This window comes from Numida meleagris, chromosome 4 (genome assembly GCF_002078875.1).
Source record: "Numida meleagris isolate 19003 breed g44 Domestic line chromosome 4, NumMel1.0, whole genome shotgun sequence".
Classification (NCBI taxonomy): Eukaryota; Metazoa; Chordata; class Aves; order Galliformes; family Numididae; genus Numida; species Numida meleagris.
In genome coordinates, this window is record NC_034412.1 from 28,019,201 (window position 1) to 28,036,347 (window position 17,147).

The 17,147-nt window shown below is 36.1% G+C and overlaps 1 protein-coding gene across 1 annotated transcript in view; it reads right to left on the reverse strand.

Annotated features, from left to right (window-relative positions):
• The window catches only part of MARCH1 (membrane associated ring-CH-type finger 1), a 236,126-nt gene that overhangs the window by 84,739 nt on the left and 134,240 nt on the right, over positions 1 to 17,147 (reverse strand). Inside the window, exon 3 of the mRNA XM_021394679.1 lies at positions 4,945 to 5,084. Coding sequence (XP_021250354.1) covers positions 4,945 to 5,046 — 102 coding nt within the window. The 5' untranslated portion in view covers positions 5,047 to 5,084. The remainder of the gene's footprint in view (positions 1 to 4,944; positions 5,085 to 17,147) is intronic.

Below are 17,147 nucleotides of genomic sequence, written 5' to 3' on the forward strand. Positions count from 1 at the left end.
CCAAGATCATCTAAGTCCAGCCATCAACCCATCACCACCATGCCAACTAAACCATGATGCTAAGCACCGTATCTACATGGTTCCTGAACACCTCCAGGGACAGTGACTCCATCAACTCCCTGGGCAGCCTGTTCCAACGCTTCTCCACTCTTTCTTAGAAAAGTTTTTTCTTAGTATCCAAACTTAAACCTCCCCTAGCACAACTTAAAGCCATTACTTTGTCCTATTGCTAGTTAGTGGGAAAAGAGATTCATCCCTGTGGTTGGCCTCTTCCATTGTTTCATTAATTATATTTTGAACTGATCATTGACTTTACTATAACCATGCGCAGTTAACATCAGGAGACCAAACACAGCAGCTTGGGATCTCTGTGCCTACTTCAAATGGACAATTCAAATGTGTATTTTTACTTCCTCTTGGAGAAGCAGATGGCATAATCTAAATACTTTCATACAGTTCCATATTCTACCATAAGTTACCAATTTATTCACATATGACTATCCATCCATATATATCCATGCATAATTCAAGTGGGGAATATGATAGGGCAAAGCAGTATGTACTAAAGACTACAGTTCAGCGTTAAGTATATGCTCATGTCCCATTAGTTTCATGTGCTTAACATAATTTACCAAATCAAGGACCAGTACATACCCAATGCAGAACAGGCTTTACATAACTATTAAGAGCATACATTCTGATAATGCCCATGTTCTGAATTAGGACCTGAACACACACTAGTCATTGGGCAAAGGTATGCAAAGACCCAGCTCTGTTTCTAGTGAAATTGTTTTATCAATGTTAAAACATATTTATCTATCTCCAGCAAATCATTTGAACTAACTATACACACATATGCTTACAGGATCACAGTATAAAAAGATACATGCAGTATAGAGATAAGTGACTTATGAAGAAAGAATTTAAAAGTGAAATTTTTCAATTATATGCATTAATCTTTCAGAAGACAAAAAAGAATGCAAATACTATTGCATAGAATTATGAGCTTTGAAGATCCAGAATCTTTTCAATTATGGAAGAAAACATTACTCTTTTCTCAATCTAGCAAAAGTCAGAGAAAGGGAAAGACAAAAAAGAGATCTGCATTTAAGGAAAAAGTTGCAGCAACTTTATGTTTGTGTGAACAAACACAAATTTCAGAAAAGATAAATACAGTAGATAAAATCCTAAAAATAGAAGAAAAAAACATACAAAGAAGTACTATATAAAGTAGTAATTACCAGGAAAACAAACTCAAACATCCAAATAAGCAAACAAGAAAACTACAGAAACCCACAAAAGATTATCTTTTAAAACAAAATTAAATAGAAAAGGTCTTTTTGCAAACTTCAAGTAAAAACTAATGACTGAGAAAGAATAGAGGGGCAATTACACTGAGAACTGATACAGCCTTCATGTATTGATCAAGACGTATCATAGCCTAAGTTTGGTTTCAAATTAATATTTAGTTATATAAATATATGCATAAAGTGATTCTAAACCCTCTCAGTATGATAGGTATGTTACTGGATATGGAATAATTAGTGTATAATTAGTTAGGAACGGAAGACTTGATACGGAATACTGTGTACAACTAGTCACTCTTTCAAATTTGAGCAGGAACATACAAGATCTTTTAAGACATACATGTGAACATGGAAACTATTGTAAAAAGCTGAAATGCTGCAATACAGCTCCCCAGTAAATCTCATTATGAACATTAGGAAAGATGAACTTTTAAACTTTAGAAACAGCATATGCAGGAACAAGTAGCTCAGAATCAGCTTGTTGTTCTCTGCTGAATATAGAGTTCCATCTAGAATTGAACACAAAGACTCCAATCTGCAAATAAATTAGACTGAAGTTATCAAGTCTGGGGATAATATTATGTTTATTTTGAAAAGAATAATTGAATAATAATGAAAAATGTTTCCAACAATATTCAACTGACTTTCTGAAATACTTCAGAATTAATTTGATTTGAGCAAAGCTAGAACATTTTAACATCAGTTAAATTGAGATGGTGTAACTGATTTTATTAAACTCTACATTATTTCAGTGATTTCATGGGGTGATTTCCTTTTCCCCATCTGCACTGCCTTTCAGCACCCCAGTTACTTGATTAATGAAAAAAATAGCTAATTTTAGTGAATGATTTGTTAACGATTATAATCTGCTTCCTACTCTATGAGACTCCTTTCTTGCACTATGACAGAAAATATTTATTTTCATAAAACTTAATAAAATATGTTGACAATTTTCAGATCATTACCCTTTGGGAAAGTGGCATTGTGAAATGACCGCTTGGGGTTCTATTTTCAAAGGGAAACAAAAATTTCTTCTGGAAAGCCTTATCAGAAGTTCTGAAAAGGAGCTTTAAAGGCAACTTCTGTATTAAAATGCAGAACACAAACTGCTGGTTTTGATACATACATTTATTTTCCAAACAGTGCATTTATTAACTGTCTGGGAAAGTTAAATCCAGTTTTACTATTAAGCACCTATTAAAAGCCATTATTCAGATTCGTGCTTTCAGAATCTTGTACAGATGGCTATATCTCCATTTAACTGCATGAACCTGTTGTCATGGCGAAGAGTAATTACCATCACTATCAACAATTCATACTGCATGCAAACTGTAGCATTTTTACAGTTTATTTTTATACTACTACATTCAATCTCCTGAAGGATTCAAAAAATACACAATCCTTAGAGCAGCAGGGCAGCAGAGCAGATCTGAGAAACTATATGGAAATGCCAGAATTGCAATGATCCAGTTCCTGAAAGAACATTTAACCAGGAAACAAAGGCAGCAAGGCTAACAGAATGATTTTTAGCAAACAGAATGATTTTTAGCAAAGATGCAACATTTTTTGATGTGCCCTACAGAAGAAATTCTGATTAATCAGACACGTACACAAAAGTAATATGGTAGAGGTGAAAAAAGACATTCCAGTTTGCTTCCCAGCAAAAACAGTCTTGTCACCTACAGACTGTCTTCACTCATGACCACAAGGAAAATTTTTCAACAATGAAAGTCTACAAATAATCAAAACAAAAACTCATTTGAAAACAGATTTTGTACTTCTGTATTAATAAAATGGGCACTGTCAGCCTACAGTCCACACGTTAGAAAGAAACGGCCAGCAAAAGGTTATGATAGAAGTCATCTATCTAACAACAAAGTGTACTATAAAAAGAATAATAATTGAGAAAGTGGGAAGTGAAGCCAAATGAAGAGGAATGCCTGATAAGCCTCAAGAGATATTACTTTCTGTTATGAAAATCGTTGTTCTACCACCAATCATAACATTTCAGGACATACATTATCATCCTCAACTATTTACATCCCTGTTTTTTTAGGAACTTCAACTATGCAGCAATCTAGATTTTCACACAAGTTAGTTTCTGAATTAACTTTAATATTACTAGCATTAAAAAATGGTAACTCTACTGATTCAACTGTTATGAACTGTATACCGAGTTTATCGTTACTAAATCCCATTTGGATGGTTTGCATGCTTAACTCTGGAATATCAAATGAAACTAAGTGACTAGCAATCAAGAAGAAATCAAAATATGCAAATATTCACATATTTAAATTCATTGATAGCTGTCTCCTTTTACTAGTAGACATTATTATTAAATAAAAGCAATAAAAAAATTGAAAAGAACAATTAAATAGGGGGACAATATACATTAAATTTCTTATTTTATGACTCATTACTTTTCATTTCTTTTTGATCTTAAAGTAAATAATTCCAGATAAAAATGAGTTATAATAATAACAGTCTTGTATATTAAATAAACTAAAATTTACAATTTTTAATGCTGCCTTTTTTGTTTTCTTCCTTAGAAGAAACTTACATTCTGTATAATCTGCCACTGAACTTGAGGATTTTGCCATATTAAACAGGGTCTTTTCTTAACAAAATGCCAAGAAATTTAAACAGACCACTGCCTCTTAATTTACAACTCCCCATTCTCTTCAGAATACCACATTCATCAGTGGTTATAAGGAATCATTCACTTTTCTATTTAGATGTTACTATGTCCAAGTTCCAACAACAGAAGAGCAGCTCTTCCTGATACCTTGTGCTTCTCTGGACAGAAAAACATTGTGTCCATTTTAAAGTTAGTAATGAACTAGATGAGGCATATTTAACTGAAAATATTTCAGACATGGTTTTGGTACAGATTGACAGTTTCAATACAGTTTAAGAGAAGCAAATACATACTCAATTTTTGCTCCTACGTATGGGTCACTTTGAAGACTTTAGAAATAACTGTTCATACTCACCTGGGAAGGTCTACTGATGTAAATGGATTTATTTGAATGAGTGAAAACTGCAGGATTAAAACTACCATCAGCAAGGGTCTTTATTCATCTTGATACAACTCAAAATTTCACTATGCGATTTGTCAAAACACGGTCTGAACATCTTCTATCAATAGTTTTGCATGCAGAACACTCACCATTTACTTTAGCATCACATGAAATATTTTAAGATCAATTAAAACTCCATCTCTCTAACACAACTCTAGACATATCGTACTTTGTTCCTGTTACAGGCAGGAGCAAAGAGCAAGCAAGGTACCTGTAGATAACATCCAGCTGTAATCATCAGGAACCAAATGTCATTGCATTCATCAGGATTGCAAAGAATCTAACCAAACCAAAACAGTTCTTTTCCTCCATAAAGACTTTATCATTCACAAAACATTAATACTGACTTACTTATAGACATAGCATGCAAGTCAGAATGGACCACACATAACAGAAAAGATGAAGAAATAGCAAATGAAGAGAGTATGCAGACAATGTCAAAAAGTTTCATGCACTGAGGCAATGCAGTCAGAGGCAAACACTACATTTAAAAAAAATTAACACCCCTAAAGTTCATCTGCACATGCAACCATCATAAAATGCAACTTTTCACTCACCAGAGTAGAGTTACGCGAAGCATCACCTGAGACCTCGGGTGTTCTTGTGCTGTTTGGAAGTCTGTGAGGGTTACGAGCTATCGCTTGGCACCAGCCCAACATTTTCTCCTTCCACTTATCCCTTCTCAATTTCTGAAATTCTGAAAATAATTTAGAGTCCCTGAAACATTGACACTTTGAACTTATTGTGTGCTTCTCTCTGGATGCATGCTTTTTAAAAACAGCTTTTAAAGTTTTATCTAAACAAGCCAATAAACATATTTTTGGAACGTGTTTATTTGAAGTACTTTGAAGGGTTATGCCATGCAGGTTAGAAGAGAGCTATGCACTTTCAGCACAGGTTACATGTATTAATACTGTTTTAGTGTCAGCAAATTCAGTGCCTTCTCCCCACATTACGTCTTTCTTAAGTGGTCACTTTTCCATTAAAGTGTTATTTTAATGGATTTTTAATTCAAAATAACTTAGAATTGGACCACTGTTAAAACCATATAACATTTGGATACAATATCCCACATTCTCTGAAACGACTACAAACAGCACTAAAGCAGTGGAAGATATTAAATATAAATCAACAGCATGAAAACACATATGTACATACTCACACCCACACAAACTACAATACCTGGCTTTTCTTGAAATGATAAACTAGGATACATTACTGAAAATAGCAAAAAGTAACATATGCACATTAGCAATAAATGCTACATGCCAGCTGTAAGTTACATGTGAACTTCTTTTTAGTTTATAACAGTAATAAAATGCCTTTTAAGTAATACTAACGCATTCCAGAATTACAGTACTACTAAGTTTGAGGTTCAATGTAAGAAACTTTCATAAGGAACAATCTATTTTTTTTCCAGTTGCAATACATAATGCAGGTCTTCAAAGCAAAAGATTGTTAATTAATTACAAATTATAACTTGAAGGCTTTTTTTTAATCCACTACAACTGAAGCATTTGTAATCTGGTTGCTTATAACATTTTGAATTCAAAGTGTTTTACTCTGTAACACCATGAAATATAGTAAACAAAACAATTAACCTACCAGGTTGACTGACTAGTACTTCAACACTAGACTGAACTGATCTGGAACATACATTAAACAATGCTAAAGACCCCACATGGCGAAGTAGCATCTATTTAATGTGATTAGTATTATGTACTTTTTAATCCATTTTTTAGTTACAAAATATTTCAGTCTTAGACTTCCATGATCTCAGTCCTTCAGGACAGGAATACAGATCAGCAAAGGCTTCAAAACAAGAAGTCTAATGATGCACTGACTAAACTCATTGCCACCAATTTAGCAGTAGTTTCCACTTCCACTGGATCATGGCGTCTACAATCTTGCACTTTAAGAAACTGTTTATTTTCATCGATTTTGCGAACACAGCTAGCAGAACTTTGAATACCAAGTGCTTTAAATACTTTTCATAGTATAACCAACATATCATGAAGCAAATCCAGAGAACCAGAACAAGTAACAGAAGGGAAAACATCTGCAGACGTCCTACTGTGCAGCTTGGAAAAACAAGCAGTAAATAAGAGTCATCTAATTTGTATTATTTCAAGTTTCTACTGCATACTCTAGCTCATTTCTACATCATTTGGGCTGAAATACTATTTATCAACTGAGCAGGGCTGAAACAACAGTGCAATCTGATTTCTGCTTCTGGTATTGTCTTTATTATTCTCCTTTCTAACAGAAGAACACAAAAACTTCTGAGAAAACTGAATGTCTGCAGAAGTATTTTGATATCTCTGGGATTTCCTGGTTTTCATTCAAAATTTCAAGTAGAAAGTACTACAGTATTATTTAGAGTTTTCAAAATGAGACACAACATTTGGTTCTGCTGCTCTGGAACCTGTCATGGCATTTCCTCACTTACAGTCACAAGTGAAGTTTTCAAGTGAAGGAGAGGATTTATAATACTGTATGAGGTACGACACACGGCAGTTCAACCTGGATGAAAAGAGATGAGCTGCTGCTGCTCTGTTTATGACTGCACATGGGGCTAGGCAAAGAGCTGTCACTTACTATACAATCAGCAAGTGAAATCTGTAGAAGGGATACCGAGTCAAACTTACATTCCACTTGTATCTTCACAGAGAGAAAAACAGCTCTGGGGAAGTGGTTCCCCATTTTGGTAACATCCACCTGTAACTTATTAAAAGAACTTTTCACTGTACATATGGGTGGTGGTTTTTTTGGTGCAGATGCATGGGAACTAGAGATTAATTTTGGTTGGAGAAAAAAGACACAAAAAACTCACCTACTTTAAAAAAACATTTTAAATAAGTGTATTAATTTTCTTTAGGTCTCCTCCAGAAGAATACAATATGAAGAGCAAAAGGTTCAGATCTTCACTGAAGAACCTTTCTAATATTCTATTATTTCTTCTTATTATTTTATATTTATTTTAAGCTTGCATTTGAAGTAGCTTTATGCATCAGGCTACTTTCTTTGCTTCCAAACCTCTGTTGTCTACCAAATTTCAAGTAAAATTTTAGTAGAAACAAATGCATACTGCCGTATGTTTCAGTGTATAGTGAATTCTTCCAGAGATGTGTCAGTGTAGAGTCAAAATCCACCATTTCTGGAGCCAGGTAAACCTCATACTTGGGATGAGTATGACACAATTTAACCTGAGAATACTATTCCACCACATACCACATATGAGCATACACATATGAGCATACACAGCTTGGATTTGATCACAAATGAACCTTGTATAGGGAATATTCTACAAAATGAATTTCTGCACAGCTGGATATCCCCAGTACTTAAAACTGGCAAAGCAGCATAAACCCTAAGCAACAGCTGTAGCTCAGTATGACAGACATAACTACTTGAAGCCGTTACGAGTTTCTACACAGTTAAGACAAGTCCATCACATTTTAACAATTTTCTATGATGTGAGCTGGCAAGAAGTCCAGGCTCTTGGAAATTTTACAACCTATCTAAAACAGATGTCAGTTTTGAGCTCACAGTGCTTATGTGAGCCACAGCTGTAGCAAGGAGTGGATGTCTAGCAGCAGTGCGTGCAGCCCACTTGCAGCAGAGCCTCATTCCAAGGATCTGCAAGGAGACCATTCTGAGGACTACCACTAACATCATGCCTCAGTAAGAGATAATTCAATCCCTCTTTTGTTCCCTGTACTTGAGAAGATATAGAATCTTCTCGTTAAATCCACAGTCCTATCCTGGTTCCTCCGAGAACACAGAATTACTCAAAATAGTTGCAAATCTTGCTTTTGCCTTGATGAGTCAATCTGATGTCTACATCCATAAAGACTGTAATTGAAAGGACTTTGCATTTGCTTATTCAACTGAAGAACAACTACCTCAAATAAATTGCCTGGAAAAAAAAAAAAAAAAAAACCCTTAATTCAGTTCCTATAAATTACTTCACACACTTCCTCAGGGAAACAATTTTTACATAGAATTTTGGCAAGGAAAGGGACATAGAGAATTAGAGATTCAAGTTCCTGCACAATGTTAATACTAAATAAATAGAGGTTTAGTTAAGGATGATTTACTAGAAAGTAACTGGTTACATGAAACAAAAGTGTAACATCTCAAAGAAGTTCATTAATCTGACAAGGGAAAAGAAATGGTAAACTTGACAGGAATACAATCAGATTCAGATAACAAAGGCCTCAACAAAGACAGAATTAAGGCGAAGTATATAAGGCGGTTATGCTTTTTCCAGTCTTTATCAGGATCTAGCAACTTCCATAAATCAGAAGTTAATCAAAGATAAAACATTCTGTTCTTTACCTAGGTTAAACTGTTTTGTTCTCTGTGTTTGAAGAGTCCAAAGAGCAACAAAGTAATGGTATTCGTCCTGCACCTTAGCACACTGCATGACTTGGCATATCAGCAAAATATTCCAGGAGCAGAGCTGCAGGAACATTTAAATGCAAATGGCCTTCAATTGCAGAGCTCTGGCAAGAGAAATACAGTCCCTGTTGCTCGTTGTGTATCGCTTATTTGAGTCTTATCAAGCTGTGACTTCCAATCAATTATTCTGATTTGAATAGAAATGCAAATACATGGTGTGGAGGCATTGGAAAGCTCCAGGAGCTTGTGCTGCTTTTGTATCACAAGGGAGCCATAGGCTTTACTTAACCAACTAGTCAATATTATCCTACAACTGCTGTGTATTGCAAGAACAATTCAATATAACCACAGTTTAACAGCATAATGAGTAAGTCTCTGTTTTTAGACATAAGAAGCTCAAATTCAAGCTTGAAAATTACTTTTTCTTTAATAAATCATATTAGAATATATGCGATCATCCAAATGCTGTATTCCAGTTCCATATAATCCAGCAGAAACCAAGAAAAAACAAGCACGCATGCCCATGAATAATTCAAGTGACACCCAGAAAGATGGTACCAATTAAAGTCTACTGGTACCAGTTCTTGTATAGCTACTGCATACACACCATCAAACTCTCTGAACCAAGCGGATGCAAGGCTCTGAATTCAAACGTTCTTATTTTTCTTAATGACTGATTTCAGCACTACATGAAGAGTAAGGACACAATTATGCCCAAGTAAATGCATTTCCTATCTGTAATGACAAAACAAAGCTGTAGTGTAACTTAGCTATGCTTAAAAAATGTGTCACTTCAGCAGTTCTTAACAGTAACAACACTCATCTGTACAGTAGACACTGTATTCTAAGATTACAAAGTTTTCCAGAACTAGCTCATATTACTTAAGTCTGCAGTCAATCAACTAGCATTTTCTTAAATTACTAATTACTAATTAATTACTACCAATCAATTTTCAGAGACTGGAGAGTGACTATTTTAATTTCTCCTTGCCATAATTAACAATATCATTTCCAACTTATAGCAAGCCAAAGCTTACTACTTTTTGTTACGTACTGCCACAATTTTAGTCATCTTTAGCCTTTCAAGATCCTGAATCTGTCATAATTAAGGATTCAAACTTCACTCATTACTCAAAACAGCTTAAACAAAGAAAATAAAATCAATTTAATACGCAAACATACCTGCAAATATTATTACAGGTAAAATTCCTTTGACTATCCACTATATAACCATACATCCAACCAGTGACAAGAAATCTTTAAAGGCATTCAAAGAAAGCTTTCGGTTTTCTAAAGACCTAAAAATGTTGGAATGTTTGTCTCTGTAGTCCACATATCCCTTCTGGCAGAAAGAAAAACACCTTTTGAGTGCAGCAGTAAGCATTTTTAAATCACTCAAGGCTCTTTAAAGAAACCATAACTGTTTTTCTTTCACCTTGGTATGTTCTCAGTATTATAATTCTACCTCTTTGCATTTGTGAAGATTGCAAGAGAATGCCAACACTTTAGAAGAAATAGACAGTATTTATGGCTACTTATATTATGTAAAATACCTTTACATATGTATATGTTGCCAAGTTTGTATTTTCCTATGCAGAGTTTAATTCTATTTGTTTGAAACCATTTTAATAAGCAACCTCTGTATGACAATTAAATACATTTTTTTTCTAAAGGTTCTTGCTTGCAACCACTCTCAAGAATGTTTTGCTCAATAGAAGTTAGATGTCACTGTTCTCTTCAGAGATTTCAAAACCAAAGCAACAGTACGCACTCCTTGCATGTTTCTGCCTACAGGTAAACGACAAAAGGCTGCGTAATCCTTCCTCAGGATCCCTGCATGCAAATTCAAGACACGTCTGATTCCCAAGCACAAAGAAAAACAGCCTTGAAAAAAATCAGAGCTTAAAGAACAAGAACAAATAACTTGTTTTCTCTTTGTGAGTTTGCATATATTTAACTATACACAACTGCCAAGCTGTTTAAGCCAAAGCCTCTAATCAACCCTAAAGGCATAACTGGGAAGTGCACATGTTAAGACCATACACAGAGTGCTTGGCAGATGGGCATTCTTCAGGGGAGTCATAGGATTGGCAATAAGTGTAACATTCAGAAAATCCAGTAAGTAAAGCATTAAAGCACTGTTATCTTTTTAGATTTCAGTAAAGCTTTCAATACTGTGTTGCAAAATATCCACCTGGACAAAATGTCAAGCATACAGCTCTACAAAAATATAATGTGATGAGAGAATTGGGCCCAAAGGGTAATAGTAAATGGGGTTACATCAGGCTGGTGCTTGGTCACTACTGGGGATCTCCATAACTCCACTTTAGGGCTATTACTCTCTAATGTTTTCATAAACAACTTGGATTTGGAACTAGAAGGTGTTTTGAGGAAGTTTGCTGATGATGCTAAACTGGGAAAAGCTGTTGACCCTCTCGAGGGTGAAGAGGCCTTGCAGAGAGATCTAGACAAACTAGAGAGCTGAGCAACCACCAACCATGCAAAACTGAACAATAACAAGTGTTAGATTCTGCACTTGGGAAGAAGCAACCCCAGCTATGCATACAGCCCAGGGGAGACACTGGAGCAGCAGCCCCGCTGAAAGAGATTTGAGGGATATAGACAACAACAACTTGAACAAGTCAACAGTGTGCTCAAGCAGACAGGAAGGCCAACCATACCCTGGGGTGCATAAAATACAGTACTGCCAACCAGGCAAAGGACAGGATTGTCTCGCTCTGCTCTGAGCTGGTGTGGCCTCACCTTGAACACTGTGTGCAGTTTTGGGTACCACAGTACAGAAAAGACAAAACTATTACTGAATGTGCAAAGGAGGGCTGCAAAGAGGGGATGAAGTACATGGAATGGCTCATGGTGGCCTACAGCTGCTCATGAGGGGTGTGGAGAGGTAGTCTGACCTCTGATCTCTGGTGACAGCGACAAAGCCCGAGGAAACAGCATGGAGCTGTGTCAGGGGAGGGTCTGGTTGTATATCAGGAAAAGGTACTCCATCAGAGGGTGGTGAGGCCCTGGAACAGGCTCCCCAGGGCAGCTGTCATGGTCTTGAGCTTGATGAAGCATCTAGACAATGCTCTCAGTCATAAGGTCTGATTTTTGGGCCATGCTGTGTGGTGCAAAGAGTTGGACTCAATGATCCTTACGGGTCCCTTCCAACTCAGGATTTTCTATGATTCTATTAAATAACAAAGTTATGCATGTGGTTACCAAAACACGTCAGGCATAGGAGGCTAAGATAGGTCTTCAAAGGACTTTTTTTCTGCATATGTAAAAGGAAAAGTCTATATTCCAAAACTTTTCCACATGGCTTATTTAAAGAAGAGTATGCTTATCGAGTAAGATAAAAAACACTTTGAATAAGGCAGAGGTCATGACTGACAAAATATAACGACAGAAATGTAAGGTTTTTTTAGTCCAATAAAGGTTAGGTGTCTGAAAAGCATAACCACTAAACACCCCTGTTTCACATGATAGGTAATGGATACTGAATTTAAATGTATTTTTAAGAAAAGGGAAAATCGTATTTCACTGAAGTGCCCAACTACACATGCCACTTTGGACCACAGCTGGTCCAAAAGGAGAAGCGTTTCCTCTTAGTCAGAAAAGTATTTTCAATGGCAGTTCTTCTGTCAAATACAATTTTTTGGGCAGTCATAAACCACCTTTCTGACAACCCGAAATATGGAAACCTCATTCTTGTGACCAGTTCAGTTACTGTTTCTGTGACAGGCCTGCCATACTGCACCTATAAAGGTCATCAGTGCTGGAATTAAAGACATCTATTGTTTAGACACTATTGCTCTTATAGTTGGCTATATCAGAAGGCCATTGTCACTTTATCAATGCTGAGTCTCAATATCATTCTTACCTAATTCAGATAATTTTAATTTTCAGAATCTCTTTTAGGGCGAGTAACACCAGAATGACAGGAAGGCAATCACTGCGCCACAATTAAACTGGCAGAAATACTGAGAAATTCAATGCTGTTCTAGTTGGTTCACATTCTATTAAGAAACATGATGAAACAAAACATTGTTGAAATAAAAATTTGAGAATAATAATTAAACCCATTACAGCCAGCCTGCTCCCTGAATGTATACTCTGCTGATTCTTTAAGGACAGAGAATGTGGCTAGATATTATTGCCGATAATTTTTAATTAAAAGCACTTCAATAAGTATTTTTTTTAAAGATTCAATTTTTTCACTTTTTTGTACATTATCTCTCAACCAACCACAGTATAAAAACATTACCATTAAATACATACTCATTAATTGTTACATAACAAGAAAACACTTCAAAATGGTATTTCTGTCACATGAATTAGGCTTTTAAGTTTTTCTCCATTTCTTATAAAGCCTATAGTAGATTAAGTTCAGGCTTAATCTGAAACTATATGAGGACACTCTTGAGAATTCCACTAATTTCAGTTTAGAGAACTAAGCTGATATTTATCTAATCTTCAGGCCCCTCTTTGGATTTATTCATCTATTCAGCAAAACATTTGTGTTTATTTCACTAAGTTAATCAGAAACATAAAAACTAGAAGGACTACCTCGTACTTCAACTTTTTCTTTTGTTACCAATTTACTTTTTGACAGTTGCCAGGCAAACAAGATTGTTTCCAATAATTGTCTAATTAGAACTCCACTAAAATAAAGTATTATTATAGCTTCTTGAGTCCTAATATTAACTTAGGCCTTCACTTTAATGCCTGCCTTTCTGTTTATTTTATGGAAATTAAAAAAAACTACTCACTTTTAGGCTAGCATATAATATATGTATGTGAGCGAATAGTTATTTAAGCTGTTACCAGTAACTGCAGCATTAGGCCAGTAATTATTTATAACTTAAATAACTGGAATCCTTTTACCCTGAAAAACCCTGAAGAGGCCATCTGCCATGGCTTCATGCTAGAAGAGATCAAATCCTAAGCAATGATCTTCATAACATAAATCAGAAGTGGTGGGAGGTGCTAGAAGAACAAACCAAATGGTATGAAAAAGGATTACTTTCAACAGTATAATTCAGTTAGTTTCATGGTAATGAATATTTAACGAACTTGTTTCATCTTTGTTAAGAAGGAATCCAAGTTTTCTGCATTCGGTAGCTCTGTTGCAAGTTTTCAACAAATATAATTTGGCTCTTATTTTGGGCAGTATAACCAGTTGATCCTCAATAACAGCATAAGCCTTCCTCAAAATATTTTGCAGGACTTTCTTTATAATAAATAATATGACTTAACTTTAATTAGAGTTCTAATAAACAACTTCCAAAAGAATATCAAATTGCATCTTTTAACTTACGAAAAGTCTATAGTTTTTAGAAAATATCTCAGTTTCCAAAGGTGTCTGCAAAGTAACTATTTAATGACTACTCATCAGTCACAGAATAGCTAAAAATTAGTATTGGTAAATAAGCAGGAGTATATTTCTCACAAGCACTACGTATTAAAAATAGTTAAATTAAATGCAGCCAGAAACCAATGCAGCAATAATGTTTTATAGAACTATCTCAAGGAGTATGAAGGCAAATGACTAATGAACTGACAGCTGAACAAAACCAAAGACATTATAATACAAGACCATAATGATTTACTAATTTTTTTCCATACAGAATATTGATTTTGCTTCTTTATACATAGGTCAGTCTGAAAGTAATGCCTCCTTATTTATTTCCATGGAAAAAACAACAGATACAAAGAGCACAATAACACTGCTCGATAGAGCAAATTCTCAACTACAAAACACTGTTTTTCAATGTGTTCGCCACCATTAGCTGTGCATTTTCACCAGGGGTGAACAAGAGCCTGCATGCCACACTCATCAAAATCTGCATGGCCATCCTGAACATTGCTTGTCTCTTACATTGCTGTCGCCATTGCTGAAATGCACCACTCACCACCTCAATGTGCTCATATTCACTGTTTGGTCTCCATCAATGGCCAGCAAATGTCAATGGGTACTATTTTTTCTGCATGGAGGAATTCAGTTACACACCTTTCCTTGAAAGCACTTCCATGTCAGACACCATTTTTTCAGACTCTCTTTGCTGGCATCCATCACACAGCAACAAAATGTAACAGAATGCTGGCAGGAAGGTTCGACCCCTACTGCCATACCACCATCAGCCTCTGATACTGTGGGCTAACAGAATAAAATAGGAGACATTACTTTCAGAGCAGCCCTCATAAAAAGCAAACAGGGCAGGACATGCAGTTCTAACTGCAATACCCATGGCTGCCAGCAAGCTAAGTCTTGCACAGATTGTACATGCATCACATCTGTAGCATGGCACTCTTTACAAGCCTTCAGAAATTCAAAGATGTTGTATTTGCTGTATTTGGTAATTTCTGTGGGATACTTAAGCACAGTACCAGCTTCTCCTGTTCCGAGATCCTGCTTACTACAAGAGAAAACAAATATAACGTAACCATGCATTGTCATTCCCTGTCTCCCGTTAGTGCCTTGGTGAACACACAAAGGTTTACAGCTCTGCCACAGCTGTGGTGCAGCAGCTCAGCCAGCAGCGTCCCACCCTGTGCCACCCAGAAGGTCTGATCTATAACTGACAACCCACTGATGTACACCACCTTGCAATTACAACTTCCTCCGACTGTGCTACCAGACAATATGTTTGCACTGTGCTGAACACCGGTGCTGAGACAACGGTATGCAGCACAGCATGGTGCAGAGATGCTGCTGGCAGCTCTGGATGTGACCCGGCCCAGCTACGTAACACAGAGCCACCCTGCAACTGGGACAAAGACTGCTCTAAAAGCTGTTTAACTCCATGGCTAAGCCATAAGCCTTACCCTCACAGGAACCACTTCTCAGCAGTGGGAGACTTCCTTAAGCAGTCACATGGGGTCCCAAATCAGCTCACCGCTGGCTTGAGTAAGCTCTGCAGTGTCATTTAATAAGCTATCTGTATTTAACGGGCCCTCACCCCGTAATGCCTGAGCACTCCATTACTTTGAATGATTTGTTTTCCTGTGGTCCCTATGGGATGAGTGTACAGATGGGATGCAACAGAGGCAAATATTAGCTTTCCATAGATAACTTACACCGTTCATCACCTGCCTTCAATTGCTTGTCAAGAATAACTGTATTTCTGATTCCACAAGATCAGGACACAAAGCCTTCCACAGCCTAGACAGGCAAAGCCATTCACCTACGCAGTCTGGTAGTAATGACAGCTTTTCCAGTGCACTATTTTTATTTTTTTCTGAAACTGCTCCATCTTTACTTACAGTCTCCTTTTCTGCAGTCTGTACCAAACACTGTACTCTTTTGGTTCCAATCAGTGAAATACTTCTTTATTAAACAGCTTATTGAGTTGGCCCATAGGCTATGTCACTTTTATTAAGCTGTACAGTTATTTGAAGTCCTATTTTATTAATTTGGACATTTACACATTTTACATCAAATTCACACATTTATACTGCTTTAATGTTTAATAGCATTTGTAGTACTTGGATGTTTCTTCTCATTTCTACTGTTTATTTAGAAGATCTCTGATTATGAAGGCTGTTACTCGAAGCAAGTGAGTGTCCTTCCTTGCTAATAGCACTCACATTTTTATTCTCTTCAGAAAAACACATTATAGTAGGAATTCTTGTTGAAAGAGTTCGTAAATATGAATTTCAGCAGCAAAATTCTGGGAACATGCTATAACCAACACACCACAAAATTTACTAAACGTTCAAAAAAGCAAATTTACAAACCCATGTAATTTGAACAAACCACTTTTTACTACATTATGAGGAGACTTGTTTATAATTTTGAAATATACATCATGCTCTAAGTCTAAACTAAATCATGGGAACAAATACACCTTGCCAATGTCATTCCATTCTCCCTTTCTCAAATGGAGGAGAGGTCTGAGGAAATACTTGGTAAGCACAGGCTCAACAGGTACAATTTGATTAATGACCCTTTCCATGTATAGAGTTCCACAGAAATCAAGATTGCCTCAGGAAACAAGAAATAATGAAAAAGAGATGAATGTGAAAGCACATGTAAGTAGGTGGCCTACATTCAGCTTTAACACTTATTCAGAAATCCAAACAGGGAGAAATTGAATTTTTTAATTTTGAAACTAAGAGTTGTATTTAACTGCAGGCCAGCCACCCGCAGAACTAAGGAGCATTTGGAGAAGTCTTGAGGGGAAAAGTGTTGGTAAAAATAATTACACACAGGCTTGCTTGTTACTGCTACTGAAGTACTCATTCTAGAAGACTCCAAGAGAAAAATGAAGATTTCCCTCTAGTGAATTCCATTTTGCAGTAGCTGGGGTATGGCAAATCCAGGTCAGACCTCTGAAAATCACGTGGAAAA